The 25,450-nt window shown below is 40.4% G+C and overlaps 1 protein-coding gene across 3 annotated transcripts in view; it reads left to right on the forward strand.

Annotated features, from left to right (window-relative positions):
- LOC133551833 (platelet-derived growth factor receptor beta-like) overlaps nucleotides 1–24,459 on the forward strand; it is a 45,854-nt gene extending 21,395 nt beyond the window's left edge. For all 3 annotated transcript variants that reach the window (XM_061898972.1, XM_061898971.1, XM_061898973.1), the window contains 24 exons: nucleotides 2,063–2,261; nucleotides 2,331–2,591; nucleotides 2,662–2,792; nucleotides 3,568–3,649; nucleotides 3,729–3,803; nucleotides 4,489–4,660; nucleotides 4,729–4,844; nucleotides 5,001–5,112; nucleotides 7,724–7,820; nucleotides 9,736–9,844; nucleotides 10,322–10,416; nucleotides 15,198–15,330; nucleotides 15,389–15,493; nucleotides 15,578–15,682; nucleotides 15,757–15,859; nucleotides 17,924–18,018; nucleotides 20,056–20,171; nucleotides 20,231–20,353; nucleotides 20,419–20,530; nucleotides 20,599–20,698; nucleotides 23,770–23,875; nucleotides 23,948–24,017; nucleotides 24,086–24,200; nucleotides 24,267–24,459. In XM_061898972.1, coding sequence (XP_061754956.1) covers nucleotides 2,063–2,261; nucleotides 2,331–2,591; nucleotides 2,662–2,792; nucleotides 3,568–3,649; nucleotides 3,729–3,803; nucleotides 4,489–4,660; nucleotides 4,729–4,844; nucleotides 5,001–5,112; nucleotides 7,724–7,820; nucleotides 9,736–9,844; nucleotides 10,322–10,416; nucleotides 15,198–15,330; nucleotides 15,389–15,493; nucleotides 15,578–15,682; nucleotides 15,757–15,859; nucleotides 17,924–18,018; nucleotides 20,056–20,171; nucleotides 20,231–20,353; nucleotides 20,419–20,530; nucleotides 20,599–20,698; nucleotides 23,770–23,875; nucleotides 23,948–24,017; nucleotides 24,086–24,200; nucleotides 24,267–24,324 — 2,790 coding nt within the window. In that variant the 3' untranslated portion in view covers nucleotides 24,325–24,459. The remainder of the gene's footprint in view (nucleotides 1–2,062; nucleotides 2,262–2,330; nucleotides 2,592–2,661; nucleotides 2,793–3,567; nucleotides 3,650–3,728; nucleotides 3,804–4,488; nucleotides 4,661–4,728; nucleotides 4,845–5,000; nucleotides 5,113–7,723; nucleotides 7,821–9,735; nucleotides 9,845–10,321; nucleotides 10,417–15,197; nucleotides 15,331–15,388; nucleotides 15,494–15,577; nucleotides 15,683–15,756; nucleotides 15,860–17,923; nucleotides 18,019–20,055; nucleotides 20,172–20,230; nucleotides 20,354–20,418; nucleotides 20,531–20,598; nucleotides 20,699–23,769; nucleotides 23,876–23,947; nucleotides 24,018–24,085; nucleotides 24,201–24,266) is intronic.
- Nucleotides 24,460–25,450: the final 991 nt, after the last annotated feature.

A 25,450-nucleotide genomic window follows, 5' to 3' on the forward strand; every position in this document is an offset into this window, starting at 1 on the left:
GCTTTGAAGCCCCTCAACAGAAATATAACCTTATATATATATAGTTTCCAAGATGGCGCTGCTGTAGTGGCTGCTGTAGGCAGGAGCTCTGTGCTCTTGTATCATCCTTTTGTGTTTCCCTCTTGTTTTCATGTGTTATTATATTTTTTTGCATTTTGGTCCGGGACCCTTTGGGACTGTGTGACAAGGGGTGCCACTTTCGTGACCTCTGTGGTGCTTTTTTTGTGGACTTCTGGATCTGCCTCCCGGGAGCCTTTTGGCCATGGAGACCAGCTGCTGGGTGTCTGCTACACCAGAGTCTGTTTGGAGGGACTGGAGGAGATGTGGATGAGGGGACAGGGCTGCGGAGCTAGCACTGAGCGCTGGGACGGAGAGGCTTCGCGGTGTCTTGACTGGGTGAGCAGGTGTCAGACACCTCAGTCACCTTGGACGTATCCTCGCTCATCCATGCGGACTGGACACTGGCCGAGAGTGGAGTCGGCTGTCTTGGTCACTTTGTTGGATCTGCTTCTGTCTCTGGCCATGCTCCCTCCTCCCCAGCGGACGATGGCGTGGAACACCGCAGAGGCCACCACAGTGGATATGTTTCTTTTACTTTTTATTCATAGCTGTATGTAGAAGTGTCTGCTTGTATCTGCTGCTTTAATGTCTTTAATGTCCTTTGTGTTCTGTGATGTTTGATGTTTCCCTCTTACACACATGTAAGAGGGATGTGTACTATGGCTATGAGTTGTTCTTTTCCCTTGGCCTCAGTCTGCACCCCCACTCCAGGGCCTAGGCTAAGACCGATTTTTTATTTTTTTATTTTATTTTAATCTTCTACCCCCCCCCCCCCGTTTACCTGTATGTTATCTTTTTTGTAAGGGGGATCGCTGACGGGTCTGCCGTCAGCGATCCTGTTCTGTCTCCCTGTAATGTTTGTTTGATCTTGAATGGGATTGTGCTGAAAATTGTAATTTTCCTGAAGGAACTCTCCTGACGGAATAAATAAAGTACTATCTAATCTAATTTAATCTAATCTTAGAGGTAAATTAAATGTAAAATATGTGTATGCTCGTAAAACCTTTAGCATATCAGTATGTGGAATTAAATTATGGAATGGATTAACCCAAGAAATAAAACAAAGCACCAATATGATTCAGTTTCAGAGACTGTTCAAACTACAAGTGTTCACAAAGTACACAAAACAAGAAATATGATGAACATCTTGAACCCATCCATCCATCCATCTTCTTCCGCTTATCCGAGGTTGGGTCGCGGGGGCAGCAGCCTAAGACTGCCTTCTCCACAGCCACTTGGTCCAGCCCCTCCCGGAGGATCCCAGGGCGTTCCCAGGCCAGCCGGGAGACATAGTCTTCCCAACGTGTCCTGGGTCTTCCCCGTGGCCTCCTACCGGTCGGACGTGCCACCCTCGGTAGGCGTTCGGGTGGCATTCTGACCAGATGCCCGAACCACCTCATCTGGCTCCTCTCGATGTGGAGGAGCAGCGGTTTTAGTTTGAGGAGCTCAAACTAAAACTTTTCACGCTATCTCTAAGAGAGAGCCCCGCCACCCGGCGGAGGAAGCTCATTTCGTCCGGTTGTACCCGGGATCTTGTCCTTTCGGTCATAACCCAAAGCTCATGACCATAGGTGAGGATGGGAACATAGATCGATCGGTAAATTGAGAGCTTTGCCTTCCGGGTCAGCTCCTTCTTCACCACAACGGATCGATACAGCGTCCGCACCGATCCGCCTGTCGACCTCACGATCCACTCTTCCCTTACTTGAACCCTTTTTAAAAAAAAATGTTTTTTATTGAGACAAAGATTATTTATGTATTTAATATTTGTTTGCTTACTATGGTATATTATTTATTTGTTCACTGTTCTGTTACAAAGAACAAGAAAGATGGATAAAATTGCTTCGGTCTGAAAAGGGCTGGGATTAAATGAGCTTTGCTTCTTCCGACTCCTTTTCGGACGTGCCGCAATGAAACAACTGGAAATGTGTGATGCATTAATTATATCATGTGCACATTCCAAAGAAACTGAACTGAACTGATCATGTTACCTGTCACTCAGGTGTGTTCTGGATGGGGCGAGGTGTCATGGCGCTTGCCTCGAGAGGATTTTCAAGACGACGAGGTTGTGGTGGACAAGCAGAAATTCAGAAGTGTCTTGCAACTCTCCAACGTCACCTGGAGGAACTCTGGGAGATACGCCTGTGAGGAATCCTCGTCTGATCAGATCAAAGAGATGGACATCTTCATCCCCGGACACGGTGACTTTGGTGTTTGGATGATTAAAAAGTCCTCGTCCTGAACCTGATGATTTCTTTCGCCCCCCTCAGATCCGGCTGAATGGTTTGTTCCGCTTGGTCCAGGTGTGGTGATGAAGGAGAAGGAGGAAGACACGATCCCGTGCGTGGTCTCCGACCCACGGCTGAACGTTAGTCTGTACGAGCGTGGAGACACAATTCCGGTGTCCGGAGTAAAATACGAGCCTGCTCACGGCTTCACGGGTCCCCTGAACGACTCGTCATACGTGTGCGTGGCCTTTAACGGTTCTGAGGAGACCCGGTCGCAGGTGTACTACGTTTTCAGCATCGTAGGTGAGTTCACAGCCTCCACAGTCGATCTCACTGATCTGTGGCTGATCTGTGTGGCTCACCCGTCTGTCAGTGGCCAAAGAGATGCAGGTGGACTTGAGAGCGTCCAGCAGCTTGTTGAAGAAAGGAGAACTTCTTACTGTCAACTGTACTGTCCAAGACATGGAAATGGTTTACTTCTCGTGGGACTTCCCTCGCAAACAGGTAAGCCAGTCTCCAACCACTAATGCATTCTTTTTTTTTTCAGAGGTACCCAGTCTCCACCCACAATTGACTCACAGGTAACAGTTATGTGTACAGGAGGAGGAGACGACACAGGCCAGAGGGATGTCGTTTAAACTCTATTTTTATATATTTATACACTATATATATGTATATAAATATATATATATATAAATTAATAAATGAAGTGTGAGACCTAGTCAAGAATGTGTGTGGTGCTAGACTATGTGTAGGATTTAACTGTAGTGTGTTACACTTAGTGTTGAGCGAGAGGCGGAAGTCCAACAGGGGCAGGGCAGGTTCGTAGGTCCGTGAGACAGGCAGGAAGTCGGGAGCGATACAAAGGTCCGTGTCCAGGCAGGAGGTCGAGATCCAAAAGGCAGCCAGAGAAGCAGAGGGAACGCGGAAAGACGAGATACACAGCTCGTAACATGGGAACGAAGGCAGGCTGCAGGGAGGACATGAGGCAATTCAACACGACAGGGAAGAAACACAGAGAGAGAATGCATAAGACTGTACGGGAACAGATGACTACGTTCTGGCACGGGATAGCAGGTTGAGAAGGCTTATGAATGCAAGTCCTCTGATCAGTGACAGGTGCGTGACTGCTGCTTGCTGCGGCCGGACTGACGCAAGCCGGAGGTGCGCTCAGTCGGGCCGTGACATTTAACCTCCTTTCCACCCACATATAAATTGATTGACAGGTAACTTAGTTTTTTTTTTTTTTTAAAGTACTTAATATCTGTGACTTTTGCAGGAATTTGAGCCACTCACCGAATTTCTGCCCAATCAAATCCGTTCATTTGTCAACATCCCCATGGCAACGCTGGCAGATTCTGGTAGGTACTCATCGGGCGTTCATCAGTTACACCGTCAGTTGCCAGGGTAGTTGTTAGATATTTGGGATGTTTCCTGCAGGTGTGTACGTGTGCACGGTTGAGGAAACACTTCAAGGACGGACTATGAGGAAAAACCTCACAGTAACCATACTGGGTGAGTGCACGGACACGCACGCACATACACACACACACACACACGCACACACACACACTTTCTTGTATTTGTTACCTTCTTGAGACCTATGAAAAATGCCTTCCTCTTTAGGACCACCCTTTGTAGATATATAAAGATTTGTATTTACAACATTAATAACATATGCATACTATGCAAATATAAAAAAGGTAAGCTTTTAGTAAATTTGTTTTTTGTTTTTTTGTAATTGGTTTTTAATCTTCATTATTTACTTCAAGTCATTACAGTGTGTCTCTATATACATCTTTATTTATTTTATTTTTAGTAATTTTAGCCAAAGGAGGCGCTTTTCAATTTTTTTTACACAGATTTATTACTTATGTTGGCCAGAGGGGGAACACTTTAAAATTTTTACACACACTTGTTATTTCATATGTTGACCAGAGGGGGAGCACTTTTAAAACCGACACACAGTCAATTTGAAAAATCCCTCCTGTTTGGGACCACCCTAATTTTGATAGATATCACCACCAGGAATGCAAATGAGACATTCTCTATTAGATGCTATGGTTTTCCGTATTGGGACCATGATTTTGGTCCATACTTGTTCACCGGTCCTCATATGGAAGGTACTTTACCTTGTTGATATCTGAAGAAGGTTACAAATACAAGAACACACACACACTCACAGGTGGCATCTTTCCAGATCGAGGTTACGTTTTTGCGCGCCCGTCACATGACACCAACGTCTCAAGTCTTGTTCACCACACGGTTGAGCTCCGGGTGGTGGTGGAAGCCCACCCCTCCCCCACCATAGTTTGGACCAAAGACAACCAGAGCGTCGTGGCCGACACCAGCGCACGTGTGGCAGACAACAGGTAAGAAAGCGGCCATGTTAACCGGGCAAACGTTGGGCGCGATGGCGAGTAACTACTGTTGACGGCAGCTACGTGAGCACACTGACCATGAGGCACGTCCGGCTGAACCAGACGGGGCGTTACACTGTAACCGTTGCCAACGGCGACGCAGAAGACGAGGTCGTCTTCCACCTCGAGGTCAAAGGTCAGAGAGTGATGACTGACATATCGCCCTGTTTTCAACTCACTGTTCGTCTTCGTGTGTGTGTGTGTGTGTGTGCGTGTGTGTGTGTGTGCGTGTGTGCGTGTCTGTGTGTGTGCGTGTGTGTGTGTGTGTGTGTGTGTGTGTGTGTGTAAACAGCACCCCCAAAGATTATCTCGCTGTCGCAGTCGAGCAACAGGGCCATGGTGTGTGTAAGCGAAGGAGCCCCAGCCCCTTCCGTCACCTGGTTCACTTGTCACAGTGCACACGGGTAAAATACACACACACACTTAGACATTGCTAACAAGAATAAATTCAAGCTTAACCCAGAAGATAATATTACATGACATTAACAATAAAAAAATGTAAATGATTTATAATAGTTTTTAAGAGTGCTTTTTCTGAAAGTACAACAATAAGGACTTGAAGAGTGTAAATGATTATTTTAAGTTTAGGGAAGTTTAATACAGTGCAGCATAGTGTTGTCTTGATACCAATATTTTGGTACCGGTACCAAAATTATTTTGATACTTTTCGATACTTTTCTAAGTAAGGGGGACCACAAAAAAAATTGCATTATTCGCTTTATATTAACAAAAAATCTTATGGTACAATAAACATATGTTTTTTTATTGCAAGTTTGTCCTTAAATGAAGTAGTGAACATACGAGGCAACTTTTCTTTTGGTATTAAGTAAGCAAACAAAGGCTCCTAATTTAGCTGCTGACATATGCAGTAACATATTGTGTCATTTATCATTCTATTATTTTGTCAACATTATTAAGGACAAGTGGTAGAAAATTAATTATTAATCTACTTGTTCATTTACTGTTAATATCTGCTTACTTTCTCTTTTAACATATTCTATCTACACTTCTGTTAAAATGTAATAATTACTTATTTTTCTCTTGTTTGATACTTGACATTAGTTTTGGATGCTACAACAAATTTGGGTATCAATCCGATACCAAGTAGTTATAGGATCATACATTGGTCATATTCAAAGTCTTCATGTGTTTAGGCCCATATTTCTTGGCGGACCGGTACTTTTTAGAGGTGGTATGATTCATTAGTACCACAGTACTTTACTAATACCTTGCCATGACACCTGCTAGTAAGGAAAGTTGAAGTAAATTATATTTATATAATGACTCAAAGCGCTTTACATTGAGAAACCCATTATCTCAATGTCATATCACTTGGTACTTGCCACATTACAAGTTAATCGGTATACTAATGTTAGCATTTCAGTTTGGTTCCCTGCGGCTTCGACTTTTTGCGGCCTGTGCATACGGCGTTCACACGCAATTCCTTGCAGAAATGCACAGATTGTAGTTGGAAGTGGAATTCTTGTAGGCTGAAATGTGAACATTTATACAAAGGTTGTACGGTATACCGGTATTAGTATAGTACTGTGGTACTAATAAATCAAATTCGGTACTATACCGCCTTTGAAAAGTACCGGTCCTCAAAGAAATTTGTCCCTAGAGACATTAGGACTTTGAATATGACCAATGTATGATCCTGTAACTACTTGCTATCGGATTGATACCCAAATTTGTAAAGTAATGTAAAGTATCAAACAACAGAAGAATAAGTGATTATTACATTTTAACAGAAGTCTAGATAGAACATGTTAAAAGAGAAAGTAAGCAGATATTAACAGTAAATGAACAAGTAGATTGATAATTCATTTTCTACCACTTGTCCTTAATTAATTTGACAAAATAATAGAATGGAAAATGACACAATATGTTACTGCATATGTCAGCAACTAAATTAGGAGCCTTTGTTTGTTTACTTACTACTAAAAGACAAGTTGTCTTGTATGTTCACTATTTTATTTAAGGACAAACTTGCAATAAGAAACATACGTTTAATGTAGCGAAAGATTTTTTGTTAAAATAAAGCCAGCAATGCAATTTTTAGTGATCCCCTGTATTTAGAAAAGTACCAAAATAATTTTGGTACCGGTACCAGAATATTGGTATTGGGACAACACTAATTTCTACTAACGCAGCTGACTACCCATGATATAAATATTCCTTTTCCCAATTTGTAAGGAAACATGGAAGAATTGTGCTGGCTCGTCTGACGTCTTATCACTTTTTACAGTGTGTAGTGTGAGTGCTCTGTTTGATTGGTGAAAATGGAACATCAAGAGGGGTTAGGGTCCATTGCACCGTTCGCCCAGGAGGGGGGAGCCCACATCTGCGGTCCCCTCCAAGGTTTCTCATTGTCATCCCATTGTGTTGAGTTTTTTTGTTGCCCTGATGAGGATGTCGTTGTGGCTTGCTCAGCCCTTTGAGACACTTGTGATTTAGGGCTATATAAGTAAACAGTGATTGATTTAAGTGTGCTTACGCGGAGTCATGTGACCGTGCCCGCTGGATGACGTCTCTCCGACTAGCCAAATTAATGCGTCTTTGCAAGCAGTAATCAATAGTGTATAAATAATAACAAAGATAATATAAATAAATGTAGCCATCGGAATCACAGAGTAAAAGTAGCATTCGTTCTTCACAAAACTACTGAAGTAAAAGTAAACAGTATGTTTCAATAAAACTACTCTGACAAATGTAATTTGTTATGGTCGTGTTTTTGTTTAATTTATCCATAATACAGTCATTTGATGTGCAATATGTCTTATTTTGTATTTATTTTCTTACTCATTTTTAGTTTTTCATCATGTTTTGCTTGTTTGTACAATCCACAACTACACAATTCCTATCCTCATTTATTCAAAAAGTGGCATAAGTCAATGTAACAGGGTAAATGTAGCGCGTCACTAGTACACAACTCTGTATGTGTTTACCAAACAGACGCCATGAAAACTATTTGTAATGTGTGTACTGTGTGGGAACTAATTGTTTTGACTGCAGGTGCAATAATGGGAGCTGGAAGAGCCAATCACCTGCCTCGGAGGGCGTGGCTCTACAAGAGAACATCACTATCATGGTGGACAGAGGCATAAACCAGGTAAGCAGTGGTATCATCCCCTGCATCCAGTTTTAATACGGTACTTATTTATTTATTTATCATTGTTAATTTAACTCTTATTTATTTCACTTTTGTTACTTAAGTAACCATTTTCTTTTTTTTTTTTAAATTTCCATTACTTCATTTTTAACAGCTTTTCTTTATTCCTGCCCAAGTAGTCTTTTTACCCAAAATTTTACTATTTTGTGTTTAGTTTTTCAACTCTTTTCCCCATGCATGGAAAATGATGTGGGTTTGAATAAATCCTGCTTCTTTTGTTTTAAGCATGTTGAACTGTGTAAACATGTGATGTACTTTAATGTCACTTAGTGAGGATGTCGGAAACAAGCTATTGTAAAGGAGTGCTCCAAAAAATCAATTCTAATCAGTAATAATTGTAAATTGATTAATCATTTTTCAAAAAAATTTTTTTGTAATTTTTTTCGTCATCCTTTATTGTAGTTTAATTTAGGAATACATTTGAAAAAATAAGTTTTTAGGCCATCTCCATGCTTACGTGGAACCAAAATAACATTTTGTAACCTGTAGTGTATTTAAAAAATATTTTATTGTAATTATTTGACCAAATACCGTATTTTCCGGACTATAGGGCAGACTGCTGATGAATGGTCTATTTTTAATCTTTTTTCATATATAAGGTGCACCGGAATAAAGGTTGCATTAAAGGAATCATATTAGTATTTATTTTTTTCTAAATATAAAAGATTTCCTTGTGGTCTACATAACATGTAATGTTGCATAGATTATGTTTTACGGATCATCTTCAAGCCGCTTTCTGAGACTCGCTTCCGGATGCACCGTTTTTTTAGGCGGTCTTATTTACGTAGCGTCTTCTCCCCTTCATCTTTGTTGTAGCGGTTTAGCGTGCAAGGACGGGAGTGGAAGACGTGTCAAACAATGGAGCTAACTGTTTTAATGACATTCAGACTTTACTTAAATCAATAACGGAGCAGCATCTCCTCATCCCCTTGAATTGTGTCCCGTTAAAAACCGTCCGACCGGAACGCTCTAATAACTAAAGTTCCTTGGGTGAATAATGTAAATTCACTACACCGGTATGTTTTATCCCTTTCATGGCGAGTTTACTGACTGATATAAGAAAGAACTTTCCAGTACTTGTAATATTAGACATGGCAACAGCGAAGGATAAATGTCCCATAGCAAGAAGATAGAGAAAAAGAAGAAGCTTATCAACCACGGTGTCGGCACGTGTGCACATTTTCAGGATTTATGCAGATCCCAAATACAGATCAGCAGGTACCAGAAAGTAAGAAAAGTTGCTTTTGCATAATATTGCAAAACAAAACGCCAGATAATGTCTTACTGTATGCACACACCATAATATTTGTATGTTGAAGCACAGTACAATCCATCAAGCGGTGTGGCTTCATCGCTTACCAAAGTTGTACTAAAACATGTTGATAGATTTTTGAGCGCCGTGTGTAATGTTCTATATTTTCAATGGAACATATAATATGTTGTTGTCTTTTACGTGAGTCATATTGCAGTCTACATGCAGCTCTTATGAGAGATTGCCATCATACTGCAGTCTACTCATGTCTCTTATGTTTGACTGCCATCTACTGGTCACACTTATTACACCGTGTACCAAATAAAATAGCTTCAAGGTCGGTAAGCAAAACCAGAATTATTCCTTACTTTAGGCGCTCCGGGTTATAAGGCGCACTGTCGAGTTTTGAGGGGAAAAATTATTTTAAGTGCTCCTTATAGTCCGGAAAATAAGGTAATACATTGCAAGAGTTGATGTAAAGCAAGTATTGTGTTGAATCGAGAAACAATTCTAAATCAAATTGTCACCCCAAAAATTTGAATTGGATCAACAGGTGATAAGACAGGTGACAATGACATCATCACCTGTGTCTTAAATGTACAGGTGCGCAGTGTACTGACTCTGCAGACTCAAGCATCCTTGTCCGCCGTCCGCTGTGAGGCTTCAAACTCTGCTGGTCGACAAACCAGAGACCTTCGACTCGCATCTACTTGTAAGTACTACTCTTGTTATTTTAGAAGTTCCGAGGTAGTCTTTGGTTATTGGATTTCCTAAAATCGTAGAACCTTGAGGATCCAAATGAAAATATTCCAATGAATGTCTAAATGCTATTAAGGTCCATGGGTCCTCTGACCAAGACCCATACTTGTTATCTAAAAAGTGTTCCATGAAGTCCTGGGCCATGTTCATAGGACCTCCCCAGTTCAAACTAGAAGTGGCTACTGATTTCGGAACTTTTTTTAGGTACTGACTGAATTACGTCGGTCCAACCAAGTGCCAATTCAAATAGAAAAAGGCATATTCTTAGCACACTGCTTCTAAGTAATCATGCAATTTTCCATGCCAACAAAGCAAGCATGCCAAAATGAACTGGCTTAAAAGTTTAAAAAGAGGTAGTAAAAGGTACCCATCCCTAGTACAAACACATTTAGAACCAATATTAAGTACTAATGAATCACTTCCTGTCAAGCTCTCTTGTCTCAGGTGGCCATGTTGTCGCTGGTTCTGATTCTGGTCATCCTTGCCATTGTCTTCCTCATCATACTCATCGTCCTATGGAGAAAAGTTTGTATTCCGAGTAGTTGTATGTTCATTTTACTCATACCTGTGCTAGTTAAAGAAATATTTTTTGTAAAAATCTAAAAATTTTAAAACAGAATGGTGCTAATAACAACAAAGCTAAAATTGCAGGTAGGGGTGACCCGATCAGATATCGATCTGATATCAGCAAAAAAAACAAATAACGTACTGGATTATATCGGCCACCATCTAAAACAGGGGTGTCAAACTCATTTTAGATCGGGGGCCACTTTAAGAAAAATTTACTCTCAAGTGGTATAATCATAATGTTATTGCGTTTCTTTTACAATTATATGTAGCGGTTAATAGTATGCATACTTTATTTTTTGTTATTTTTATTTTTGGAATAAATGATGTGATAGTGTTCACCAGTCAACTCATTGGTGTTAATTTACAATCTGTCAAGATAAAAAATGTAAATCAAAATCAAATTACAGGATGTTTTTTATGTAGTTTGATTATTTTCCTCAACTGGTGCACTAACATCACGTGGTTTATTTTGTACATATATAGCATCATCTACAAAGATACAAAGCATTGCTATTGTGACATCTAGTGGACACATTTAGAACAGCGGTTTCTTTAATTAAAAAATTTCAGGTTAATTTTTATACTGAGCAAACTCATCCCGCGGGCCGGATAAAACCTGTTCGCAGGCCTGATCCGGCCCTCAGGCCGTACGTTTGACACCTCTGGACTAAAACGTCCAATATAAGAAGTCCGATACAACGGGAACGTCTCTTCTTGCGAGCTTAGCCAACAGATAGCAAAACACGGTAAAACTGAAAATACACAAAGTATGTCAATACATCACTTATATGATACTAAAAACGTCTCTGTGACATTCATACATAGCAGAAATGCAATAAAACAAATATGCTATCTTAATGCTAATTTACATTAAATATGCTATATACAAGTTACGGATTAGCATCTGTGATTTTACATGGCGATTTGAACATCTCCAAATTTGGTCATCAATACTAAAAATAAGAGAAACTTTACCATCTATCAGCTGGTGTGTGTACAGTACAGTATTACAAAACACATCTTGGACAAAGTAAAATGTATGCAGAGCCCATGTCACTTGATTAAGCCTTTTCTAACATACAGTACAGGCCAAAAGTTTGGCCACACCTTCTCATTCAATAAATTTCCTTTATTTTCGTGACCATTTACATTGTAGATTGTCACTGAAGGCATCAAAACTATGAATGAACACATGTGGAGTTATGTACTTAACAAAAAAGGTGAGATCAATCAATCAATGTTTACTTATATAGCCCTAAATCACTAGTGTCTCAAAGGGCTGCACAAACCACTACGACATCCTCGGTAGGCTCACATAAGGGCAAGGAAAACTCACACCCAGTGGGACGTCGGTGACAATGATGACTATGAGAACCTTGGAGAGGAGGAAAGCAATGGATGTCGAGCGGGTCTAACATGATACTGTGAAAGTTCAATCCATAATGGATGCAACACAGTCGCGAGTGTCCAGTCCAAAGCGGATCCAACACAGCAGCAAGAGTCCCGTTCACAGCGGAGCCAGCAGGAAAACATCCCAAGCGGAGGCGGATCAGCAGCGCACAGATGTCCCCAGCCGATACACAGGCGAGCAGTACATGGCCATCGGATCGGACCGGACCCCCTCCACAAGGGAGAGTGGGACATAGGAGAAAAAGAAAAGAAACGGCAGATCAACTGGTCTAAAAAGGGAGTCTATTTAAAGGCTAGAGTATACAAATGAGTTTTAAGGTGAGACTTAAATGCTTCTATTGAAGTGGCATCTCGAACTGTTGCCGGGAGGGCATTCCAGAGTACTGGAATCCGAAATGAAAACGCTCTATAGCCCGCAGACTTTTTTTGGGCTTTGGGAATCACTAATAAGCCGGAGTCCTTTGAACGCAGATTTCTTGCCGGGACATATGGTACAATACAATCGGCAAGATAGGATGGAGCTAGACCGTGTAGTATTTTATACGTAAGTAGTAAAACCTTAAAGTCACATCTTAAGTGCACAGGAAGCCAGTGCAGGTGAGCCAGTACAGGCGTAATGTGATCCAACTTTCTTGTTCTTGTCAAAAGTCTAGCAGCAGCATTTTGTACCAACTGTAATCTTTTAATGCTAGACATGGGGAGACCCGAAAATAGTACGTTACAGTAATCGAGACGAGACGTAACAAACGCATGGATAATGATCTCAGCGTCTTTAGTGGACAGAATGGAGCGAATTTTAGCGATATTACGGAGATGAAAGAAGGCCGTTTTAGTAACGCTTTTAATGTGACTCAAAGGAGAGAGTTGGGTCGAAGATAATACCCAGATTATTTACCGTGTCGCCTTGTTTAATTGTTTGGTTGTCAAATGTTAGAGTTGTATCATTAAATAGAGGTCGGTGTCTAGCAGGACCGATAATCAGCATTTCCGTTTTTTTGGCGTTGAGTTGCAAAAAGTTAGCGGACATCCATTGTTAAATTTCATTAAGACACGCCTCCAGCTGACTACAATCCGGCGTGTTGGTCAGCTTTAGGGGCATGTAGAGTTGGGTGTCATCAGCATAACAGTGAAAGCTAATACCATATTTGCGTATGATGTCACCTAGCGGCAGCATGTAGATGCTGAAGAGTGCAGGGCCAAGGACCGAACCCTGGGGAACTCCACACGTTACCTTAACGTAATCCGAGGTCACATTGTTATGGGAGACGCACCGCATCCTATCAGTAAGATAAGAGTTAAACCAAGACAGGGCTAAGTCTGACATACCAATTCGTGTTTTGATACGTTCTAATAAAATATTATGATCGACGGTATCGAAAGCAGCGCTAAGATCGAGGAGCAGCAACATAGATGACGCATCAGAATCCATCGTTAGCAATAGATCATTAGTCATTTTTGCGAGGGCTGTCTCCGTGGAGTGAATTGCCCTGAAACCGGATTGAAAGGTTTCACATAGATTGTTAGACGCTAAGTGTTCATTTAACTGCTCCGCAACAATTTTTTCGAGGATTTTTGAAATAAAGGGAAGGTGAGACACCGGTCGGTAGTTTACCATGAGATCAGGATCGAGGTTAGGTCTTTTAAGAAGAGGATGAATAACCGCTTTTTTGAATGCTAGGGGAACAGTGCCCGAGGAGAGTGATAAGTTTATAATATTTAGCACTGATGGACCTAATAATACAAAGAGCTCCTTGATCAGTTTCCCAAGAAGTGGGTCAAGTAAAGAGATAAAGAGATAACATTTTATATTATAGTTCCTTCAAAATAGCCACCCTTTGCTCTGATAATTTTTTCGCACACTTTAGGCATTCTCTCGATGAGCTTCAAGAGGTAGTCACCTGAAAAAGTGTTCACTCCACGGGTGTGCTTGAAGCTCATCGAGAGAATGCCAAGAGTGTGCATATCAGTAATCAGAGCAAAGGGTGGCTATTTGGAAGAAACTAGAATATAAAATGTGTTTTCAGTTATTTCACCTTTTTTTGTTAAAGTACATAACTCCACATGTGTTCCTTCATAGTTTTGATGCCTTCAGTGACAATCTTAAGTTAAAGTACCACTGATTGTCACACACACTACGTTTGGTGAAATTTGTCATCTGCATTTGACCCATCCCCTTGTTCACCCCCTGGGAGGTGAGGTGAGCAGTGAGCAGCAACCAACCATCGATGCTGAGTGCCAAGCAGGGAAGTAATGAGTCCCGTTTTTATAATCTTTGGTATGACTTGGCCTGGGTTTGAATTCACGGCCTACCGATCTCAGGGTGGACACTCTCACCCAGTGGTTCTCAACCTTTTTTCAGTGATGTACCCCCTGTAAACATTTTTTTTTAATTCAAGTACCCCCTAATATGAGCAAAGCATTTTTGGTTGAAAAAAAGAGATGAAGAAGTAAAATAAAGCACCATGTCATCAGTTTCTGATTTATTAAATTGTATAACAGCAGTGCTCATTTGTAGTGGTCTTTCTTGAACAATTTGGAAAAAAAGATATAAAAATAACTAAAAACTTGTTGAAAAATAAAAAAAGTGATTCAATTATAAATAAAGATTTCTACACATAGAAGTAATCATCAACTTAAAGTGTCCTTTTTGGGGATTGTAATAGAGATCCATCTGGATTCATGAACTTCATTCTAAACATTTCTTCAGAAAAAAAGAAATCTTTAACATCAATATTTATGGAACATGTCCACAAAAAATCTAGCTGTCAACACTGAATATTGCATTGTTGCATTTCTTTTTACAGTTTATGAACTTACATTCATATTTTGTTGAAGTATTATTCAATAAATGTATTTATAAAGGATTTTTGAATTGTTGCTATTTTTAGAAAATTAAAAAAAAATCTCACGTACCCCTTGACATACCTTCAAGTCCCCCCAGGTGTACGCGTACCCCCATTTGAGAACCACTGCTCTAACCAGTAGGCCACTGTGTAGGTATCCACAATATATTTAGTCACAAAAATAAAGAAAACACTTTAAATGAGGAGAAAGTGTGTCCAAAGTTTTGGCCTGTACTGTCTCACTCTACAAAATAAGTTAGATAATATTATTAGTGCTGATATCGTATCAGATCGACCAATAGTCAAAGCGGCAATATTTGTTTTGCATCGGATAGTGGAAAAAGTTGTATCGGGACACCCCTAGTTGTAGGTAATCATAATAGTAACATCATGATGTACTAGTATAAGCAGTATGATTGCTAGTAATAACAGTGGTAATAGTAAAACAAGTACATTACTATTTTTCCAACTGTTGTCTCCCAGAAACCTCGTTACGAAGTTCGCTGGAAGCTGATTGGTTCTGCGAGTCCTGATGGACAAGAGTTCACCTACCTGGACCCCGCCCTCCTGCCTTACGACGCCTCATGGGAAATACCAAGAGACAACGTAGTACTAGGTACTAACACCAGATAGTATAGTCGTTGAACAAATAAACCACACCTGGATGTCTGCAGGTCAGGTGTTGGCTTCCGGGGCTTTCGGCCGAATCATGGAAGCGACTATTTCTGGTCTGCAGGAGTCTCAGACGCCGACCAGAGCTGCCGTGAGGATGGTGAAATGTGCGCACCTGCGCTTACCTGCTCCGGGTGGTGTGCTCACCAGAGAGTGGTGGGTGTGTTGTGCTGACGAGTGTGTTTGTTTAGCCAACAGTGGTGCATGTCAGTCCTTGCTGTCGGAGTTGAAGATTTTGTGCCATCTCGGTCCTCATCTGAACGTGGTCAACCTGCTGGGTGCCTGCACCACGGGAGGTCAACAACAATTGCGTAAATTTAGGCATCGGCGCCCTGTGCTGCTCAGCTGACGTCTGCCTGTCTGCGTCTAGGTCCCATCTATGTCATCACTGAGTTCTGTTGCCATGGAGACCTGGCGACTTACCTGCAAAGCCACAGACATACCTTTATACCTAACGACACACACACCAAGAGGTCAGCGCACAAACACACACACACACACACACATATACACACACACGAACACAAAGACATTCTTGCATTTAAACTTAGACTTCCTTTTTATTGTCATTCAAATTTGAACTTTACAGTACAAATAAGAACGAAATTTCGTTGCATTAGCTTTGTTACCTTCTTGAGACCTCCGAAAAAAGCCTACCTCTTTACGACCACCCTTTCAAGATATAGAAATATTTGTATTTACAACATTATTTGTATAATAACTATACAAATATAAAAATGGTAAGCGTTTAGTTATTTTTTAATTTTTTTTTGTTTGTAATTGGTTTTTAATCCTCATTATTCACTTCAAGCTATTACAGTATGTCTCTATATACATATTTATTTATTAAAGTAAAAAAATTGACAAAAGGAGGCACATTTCAATTTCTTACACACATTTATTACATAATTTGGCCAGAGGGGGAGCACTTACATTTTTTTACACACACTTATTTCATATGTTGACCAGAAGGGGAAGCACTTTTAAAACCCACACAGTCAATTTGAAAAATCTCTACTTTTTGGGACCAACCTAATTTTGATAGATTTCACCACTAGGGGTGCAAATGAGACATTCTCTATTAGATGCAATGGTTTTGGGTATTGGGACCATGATTTTGGTCCTAACTTGTTCACTGGTCTTCATATGGAAGTTACTTTTCCTTGTTGTCTCAGGAAGCGTAGAAATACAAGAGCACGCGCACGCACACACACACACACACACACACACACACACTCACACAAGATATGAATCAGATATTATCAATGATTCATCAACAAATTAAACGTCAGTCATCAAAAATTATTCAAATAGTTATCAATCATTCATCGATCATTTGTTATTCCGAATGCACACACACACACACACACACACACACACACACATTCTTGTATTTGTTATCTTCTTGAGACCTCTGAAAAATGCCTACCTCTTTAGGACCACCCTTTCAAGATATATTAAAAATTGTATTTACAACCATAATAATATATGTATACTATGCAAATGTAAAAAAGCTTGTTGTGAGAAATTAGTTGGAATTTCACACGAAAAAGTTCACATTTCCACAAAAAAACCTAGAATTTTGGCAGTATTAGAATAAAAGTCGTCATTTTACTCAACGTAAGTCCAAATTTTACAAGAAAAACTGAACATGTGTGCAATATTATGATCAATGTTGGAAGTTAACTCAATAACAGACGCAATGTTAAAAGAAAAGTTAAAATTTTGGCAATTTTATGAAAAGTCGTAATTTTACTCGACAAAAGTTACAATTTTATAAGAAAACGTAAACATTTCTTCAATATTATAATAATAATTGGAATTTTACTTGGCAAAATTATGACAAAACAAGAACAACAAAAAAATTGGCAAAATTGTGGTACAAGTCAGAATTTTATATGACAAATGTCAACATTTAGCAGGAAAAAGTACTATTTTTACATTAAAAAGTAATACTTTTACAAGAAAATATTGCAGTATTACACAAATGGAAAGAATGTGAGAAATTGTTCCCAATTTTATAAGAAAAAAGTCGACATATTGTGAAAAAAAGACTGCTTTTAGTTAATTTTTTGTTTGTTATTGGCTTTTAATCTTCATTATTTACTTCAAGTTATTACAGTGTGTCTCTATATACATATTTTTTTATTTATTAAAATTTTGGCCAAATGGGGGTGCATTTCAATTTCTTACACACACTTGTTATTACATATGTTGGCCAGAGGAGGAGCATTTCAAATTTTTACACACACTTGTTATTTCATATGTTGGCCAGAGGGGGAGCACTTTTAAAACCGACACACAAAATCTCTCCAATTAGGGACCACCCTAATTTTGATAGTTTTCACCACCCGGGGTGCAAAAGAGACATTCTGTATTAGATGCAATGGTTTTCCGTATTAGGACCATAATTTATGTCCTATCTTGTTCACCGGTCCTCATATGGAAGGTACTTTTCCTTGTTGACGTCTCAAGAAGGGAAGAAATACAAGCACACACTCTTTAAGGCACAAATGATTGACTGTGTGTCCGCGCAGAGAGGCCGACGGAGGTTACATGGACATGAACAAGCAGGAGGGCGAGGACGTGCACGAGATCACCGACGTATCTGAGAACGTGCGCATGCTGCCAGGTGAATATGTATTGCACCTTTCACTGCAAATGCAGTTGACTTGTTTTAAGATTTGAAGAACAAACAAAAAGACGTCTCTGCTGTGAGATGGTACGTGATTTTAGTTGTGTACAAACTCTTATGTTAATAAAAAAATAGGCATTTTTTCACCTTTTTATGTATACCAATTACCTAGAGCACCGATAAGTGTATCGATGAATGCCAGTAGTGATAAGGAATATCTACAAAATCTAAAACCAGTGAAGTTTGCACATTGTGTAAATCGTAAACAAAACAAAATAAAATGATTTGTAAATCCTCTTCAACCTATATTCAACTGAATAGACTGCAAAGACAATATATTTATTTTTTAGTTTTGCTAATAATCATTAACTTAGAATTTAATGGCAGCAACACATTGCAAAAAAGTTGGCACAAAGGCATTTTTACCACTGTGTTACATGGCCTTTCCTTTTAACAACACTCCGTAAATGTTTGGGAACTGAGGAGAGCAATTTTTGAAGCTTTTCCGGTGAAATGTTTTCCCATTCTTGTTTGATGCACAGCTAAAGTTATTCAGCAGTCTTTGTTGTGGTATTTTAAGCTTCATATTGCGCCACACATTTTCAAGGGGAGACAGGTCTGGACTACTGGCAGGCCAGTGTAGTACCCGCACTCTTTTACTATGAAGCAATGCTGTTGTTACACATGCAGAATGTGGCTTGGCATTGTCTTGCTGAAATAAGCAGGGGCGTCCATGAAAAATACGTTGCATGGATGGCAACATATCTTGCTCTAAAACCTGTATGTACCTTTTAGCATTAATAGTGCTTTCAAGTAAGTTACCCATGCCTTGGGCACTAATACATCCCCATACCAACACAGATGCTGGCTTTTCAACTTTGCGCCGATAACAATCCGCATGGTTCTTTTCCTCTCGTGTCCATAGGACACGACACCCACATTTTCTAAAAACAATTTGAAATTTGGACCCGTCAGACCACAGAGCACTCTTTTCCACTTTGCATCAGTCCATCTTAGATGAGCTCAGGCCCAGCAAAGCCGCCGGCGTTTCTGGGTGTTGTTGAAAAACGGCTTTCGCTTTGCATAGTAAAGTTTTAACTTGCACTTACAGATGTATCGACCAACTGTGGTTACTGAGTGGTTTTCTGAAGTGTTCCTGAGCCCATGTGGTGATATCCTTTAGACACTGTTGTCGGTTTTTGATGCAGTACCGCCTGAGTGATTTCACCAGATTCTCTTAACATTTTGATGATAATTCAGACCGTAAATGGTGAAATCCCTAAATTCCTTGCAATAGCCCGTTGAGTTGTTCTTAAACTGTTGGGCAATTTGCTCACGCATTTGTTCACAAAGTGGTGATCCTCGCCCCATCCTTGTTTGTAAATGACTGAGCATTTCATGGAAGCTGCTTTTATACCCAATCATGGCACCCACCTGTTCCCAATAAGCCTGTTCACCTGTGAGATGACCCATATAAGTTTTTGATGAGCATTCCTCAACTTTATCAGTCTTTTTTGCTACTAGTGCCAGCTTTTTTGAAACACGTTGCAGGCATCAAATTCCAAATGAGCTAATATTTGCAAAAAAAATAACGTTTACCAGTTCAAATGTTTAAGTATCTTGTCTTTGCAGTCTATTCAATTAAATATAGGTTGAAAAGGATTTGCAAATCATTGTATTCTGTTTTTATTCACCATTTACACAACGTGCCAACTTCACTGGTTTTGTGTATTAGATCATAGATCCCTACCCCTGACCTAAAATTCAGGAATGAATTTAGTTGGGATGTCTGTTGGTGACAAATGAACTGACACACCTTGTCTGACAGTTTGGACGGAGGCGACATGACAAACATGTTAGGGTTTCAGTGTATGTTCCCATTGCAACTAACTCTAAATCTGACTTAGCCCTCTTTCTGAAATGGAAACACCTGAGTTCCCCTAATTTTAGGGTTTGCATGCTCAGTTTTCACTAAGCCTGCTCTCTGCTCCATTGGCGCTACTGTATATTAAACATTTGATCATTTCCCTGCAGACCAGCAGGAGGCAGCATCCGTCCTCTTCAGCGACTCTCCGGTCCTGGGCTCTAACAACCTCCTCAGCTTCTCCTACCAGGTCGCCTGCGGCATGAACTTCTTGTCCTCCCGTAACGTACGCGCGCACAGGTCAGCACACACCTGGGAGGGAGAAGTGCTGACGCGTGTCAACAGTGTGTCCACAGAGACCTGGCGGCTCGGAACATTCTGGTATGTGAAGGGGGCCTGGCCAAGGTTGGCGACTTCGGCCTGGCTCGTGACCTGCTGAAGGAGGAGGACTACATCCTACAAGGACAGGTGAGTTGACATAATGACGATCCATCGGGAGAAAGAGTCGTCATTGTCGTCTTTTTCCCCGTCAGACTTTCCTGCCACTCAAGTGGATGTCGCCTGAGAGTCTCTTCCGGAATATTTACTCCCCCCAAAGTGATGTGTGGTCCTACGGAGTTCTACTGTGGGAGATCTTCTCTTTGGGTGAGCGTCTGGTACTGGTGGGACCCCGAGGACCAACTTGACCAGACCTTGGTGTGGTTTCTTTCCAGGAGAGAGTCCATACTCGGAACTTACCAGGACCCAACAGTTCTACTCAGCACTGAAGAGAGGGCACCGCTTGGCACAGCCCGAACACGCCAACTCCGATATGTACGGCAACACTTATGACAACATGTATGACGTCATGTACAACATAATAACATGTATTATGTCATGTGAGATAACATGACAGCTTATATTATGTCCAGTATTACAACCTAACACAAGATGGATTTGTGTCACATCATGCATGATAACATGATATGATATCATGCATGATAACATGATCGAACAATATGTGATATCATGCATGACAACATGTATGACATCATGCATGATAACATGCATGACAACATGTATGGCATCATGCATGATAAGATCATATGACAACATGTATGAAATCATGCATAACATGATAGGACATGTATGATAACATCATAGGACAGCATGTATGACATTGTGTGTGGTAACATGGTAGGACATCATGCATGAAAACATAATAAGACAAGTATGAAATCAAGCATGATAACATGATATGACAACACGTATGGCATAATGCATGATAACATGATATGACAACATGTATGAAATCATGCATAACATGATAGGACATGTATGATAACATCATAGGACAGCATGTATGACATTGTGTGTGGTAACATGGTAGGATGGCATGTATAATAAGACAGCATGTATGATAATATGATGGGACAACATGTATGAGATCATGCATGATAACATGATAGGATGGCATGTATAAGACAACATCTATGATAATATGATGGGACAACATGTATGACATCATGCATGACATAGGACAAGATGTATGAAATCATGCATGATAACATGATGGGACAAGACATGAAGTCATGCATGATAACATGATATGACAACATTTATGGCATGCATGATAACATGATAGGTCAACTTTCTAAAATCGTGAATAATAACAGGATAGGACAACATGTATCATAACATGATAAGATAGCATATATGATAATATGATGGAACAACATGTATGAAATCATGCATTATAGCATGATAGGACAAGAAGTATGAAATCCTGCATGACAACATGATAGGACAACATGTATGACATGCAATAACATGATTGGTCAACTTTCTAAAATCGTGAATAATAACAGGTTAGGACAACATGTGAAGTGAATTACATGCATGATAACATGATAGATCAACACGTATGAAATCATGCATAATAACATGATAGGACAACAAATATGAAATCATGCATAATAACATGATAGGACAACAAATATGAAATCATGCATGATAGGTCAAGATGTATGACATAATGCATGACAACATGATAGGACAAAATGCATGATAACAAGACAGGACAACATGTGTCATGGATAATAACATGATAGGACAACAAATATGAAATCATGCATGATAGGTCAACATGACATGACAACATGACATAATGCATGATAACATGATAGGACAAGACATATGGCATCATGCATGACAACATGATAGGTCATGTACAAACCCTGTTTCCATATGAGTTGGGAAATTGTGTTAGATGTAAATATAAACGGAATACAATGATTTGCAAATCCTTTTCAACCCATATTCAATTGAATCCACTACAAAAACAAGATATTTGATGTTCAAACTCATAAACTTTATTTTTTTTGCAAATAATAATTAACTTTGAATTTCATGGCTGCAACACGTGCCAAAGTAGTTGGGAAAGGGCATGTTCACCACTGTGTTACATCACCTTTTCTTTTAACAACACTCAATAAACGTTTGGGAACTGAGGAAACTAATTGTTGAAGCTTTGAAAGTGGAATTCTTTCCCATTCTTGTTTTATGTAGAGCTTCAGTCGTTCAACAGTCCGGGGTCTCCGCTGTCGTATTTTAGGCTTCATAATGCGCCACACATTTTCGGTGGGAGACAGGTCTGGACTGCAGGCAGGCCAGGAAAGTACCCGCACTCTTTTTGTACGAATCCACGCTGTTGTAACACATGCTGAATGTGCCTTGGCATTGTCTTGCTGAAATAAGCAGGGGCGTCCATGAAAAAGACGGAGTTTAAATGGCAGCATATGTTGTTCCAAAACATGTATGTACCTTTCAGCATTAATTGTGCCTTCACAGATGTGTAAGTTACCCATGCCTTGGGCACTAATGCACCCCCATACCATCACAGATGCTGGCTTTTGAATTTTGCGTCAATAACAGTCTGGATGGTTCGCTTCCCCTTTGGTCCGGATTACACAATGTCGAATATTTCCAAAAACAATTTCAAATGTGGAACTCTTCAGACCACAGAACACTTTTCCAATTTGCATCAGTCCATCTTAGATGATCTCGGGCCCAGAGAAGCCGGCAGCGTTTCTGGATGTTGTTCATAAATGGCTTTTGCCTTGCATAGTAGAACTTTAACTTGCACTTACAGATGTAGCGACGAACTATATTTAGTGACAGTGATTTTCTTAAGTGTTCCTGAGCCCATGTGGTGATATCCTTTAGAGATTGATGTCGTTTTTTTATACAGTGCCGTCTGATGGATTGAAGGTCACGGTCATTCAATGTTGTTTTCCGGCCATGCCACTCACGTTGAGTGATTTCTCCAGATTCTCTGAACCTTTTGATGATATTATGGACCGTAGATGTTGAAATCCCTAAATTTCTTGCAATTGCACTTTGAGAAACGTTGTTCTTAAACTGTTTGACTATTTGCTCACGCAGTTGTGGACAAAGGGGTGTACCTCGCCCCATCCTTTCTTGTGAAAGACTGAGCATTTTTTGTGAAGCTGTTTTTATACCCAATCATGGCACCCACCTGTTCCTAATTAGCCTGCACACCTGTGGGATGTTCCAAATAAGTGTTTGATGAGCATTCTTCAACTTTATCAGTATTTATTGCCACCTTTCCCAACTTCTTTGTCACGTGTGGCTGGCATCAAATTCTAAAGTTAATGATTATTTGCAAAGAAAAAAATGTTTATCAGTTTGAACATCAAACATGTTGTCTTTGTAGCATATTCAACTGAATACGGGTTGAAAATGATTTGCAAATCATTCTATTCCGTTTATATTTACAGCTAACACCATTTCCCAACTCATATGGAAACGGGGTTTGTATGAAATCATGCATGATAACATTGATGACAACAACATGTATGACACGTGAAATGTGCTGTGTTCAGTTACGACTTGATGAAGACGTGTTGGTGCGTGCGTCCCGGGTCCAGACCGCCGTTCTCATCGTTAGTGGCCTCTCTAGACCTCATGTTGACTGATGACTACAGAAAGGTGGTGACCTTGTTAGGACCGCTTTCTTAAAAGTTGAATCTCACTTCAAGCGGCTCCTCCTCCCCTCCCCAGATATACGCCGGGCTGTCGGATGACTTCCTGACACGCAACAATCCTGCCGACGGGCCGACCGGCGCGAGCGGTGAGACATGATTTTGACCTCCAACAAAGACGTTTGTCAAGTCAATGCTCGCCTCCTGGCGCAAACAGGAAGCCAAGACCCCAAAGTGACAGTTCACCTGGAGGAGGCGGGTCCCTCTAATGGCGCCTATATCACGCCTGTCAGCGTGGAGCTTCATGGCGGCGCTGCGCAGGACGCAGACAGGTATGATGATAATGGCGGTGATGATGATGATGATTTTGAAGAGGTTGCTGTCGGTGTTGTGTTCAGAGCTGATGAAGTGACAGCATCAGGCGGTGGCGAGGAGCAGGGGGAAAGCTGCCTATGAGAATCCCTCCGTGGCTTCAACTCGATGCCATTTTTATGACGCAGTAATCGTAACAAGGCTTTTTTTTCTTTGTTCAAAAATGTAAACTGCATGTTTTTTCTCAACAGTAAAATAAGCAAACATTTCATAACAAGACACGTTGCAATGTCATGTGACCTCCTCTACGTTTACGTTACATCAACAGATTTTATCATTTTCAGAGCTCAACCAACAATCACCGAATTGCCACAGACGTATTCCCAGCCCCTTCCTGCTCCGTCATTGATAAGAATACTAAGTCTCGAATCAACCTCATGTCCCTATTGATGCTGCCTTCCTACTCCCAAAGTGGGTCAGAGAGCTTTGTGCACCTCATTAGCCTTTGGACAGGACTGGTATCTTGCCGCCATCTTGGTACAAGCAAGGAAGACTCCTTATAGGTCTTTAGTCAATGGATCACAGACTTGTTTTGATATTCAAAATTTACAGTACAGTCTCAAATGACAGATAAAATATTAAAACGTGTTATTTTGCTTTGTTATTTATTTTGGGGTGGTATAGCTAGGGTTGATAGAGCGGCCGTGACAGCAACCTCAGGGATCCAGGTTCGATCCCCGCTTCCGCCATCTTAGTCACTGCTCTTGTGTCCTTGGGCAAGACACTTTACCCACCTGCTCCCAGTGCCCCACTCACTGGTTTAAATACAACTTAGATATTGGGTTTCACTATGTAAAGCGCTTTGAGTCACTAGAGAAAAGCGCTATATAAATATAATTCACTTCATTTTACTGCACAACAAAAAACTAATATTATTGAACAATTTTTCCTCCATGTTTTAGTAGACAAAACATGCACTAAAATTAAATCAAGTTTGTTTAAAAAGCAAAAAAAAAACATCGGCATGAAAAAAAAGGATCTCCTAGGTAAATAAGATACATACCGTATTTCCTTGAATTGCCGCCGCGGCGCTAATTAATTTAAAACCTCTTCTCACTCCTGCGCTTACCAAGGGCATGCGGTAAAAGTAAGCATGCGCTAATTATTTTAAAACCTCTTCTCACTCCTGCGCTTACCAAAGGCATGCGGTAAAAGTAAGCATGCGCTAATTACTTTAAAACCTCTTCTCACTCCTGCGCTTACCAAAGGC

This window comes from Nerophis ophidion, linkage group LG04, assembly GCF_033978795.1.
Source record: "Nerophis ophidion isolate RoL-2023_Sa linkage group LG04, RoL_Noph_v1.0, whole genome shotgun sequence".
Taxonomy (NCBI): Eukaryota; Metazoa; Chordata; class Actinopteri; order Syngnathiformes; family Syngnathidae; genus Nerophis; species Nerophis ophidion.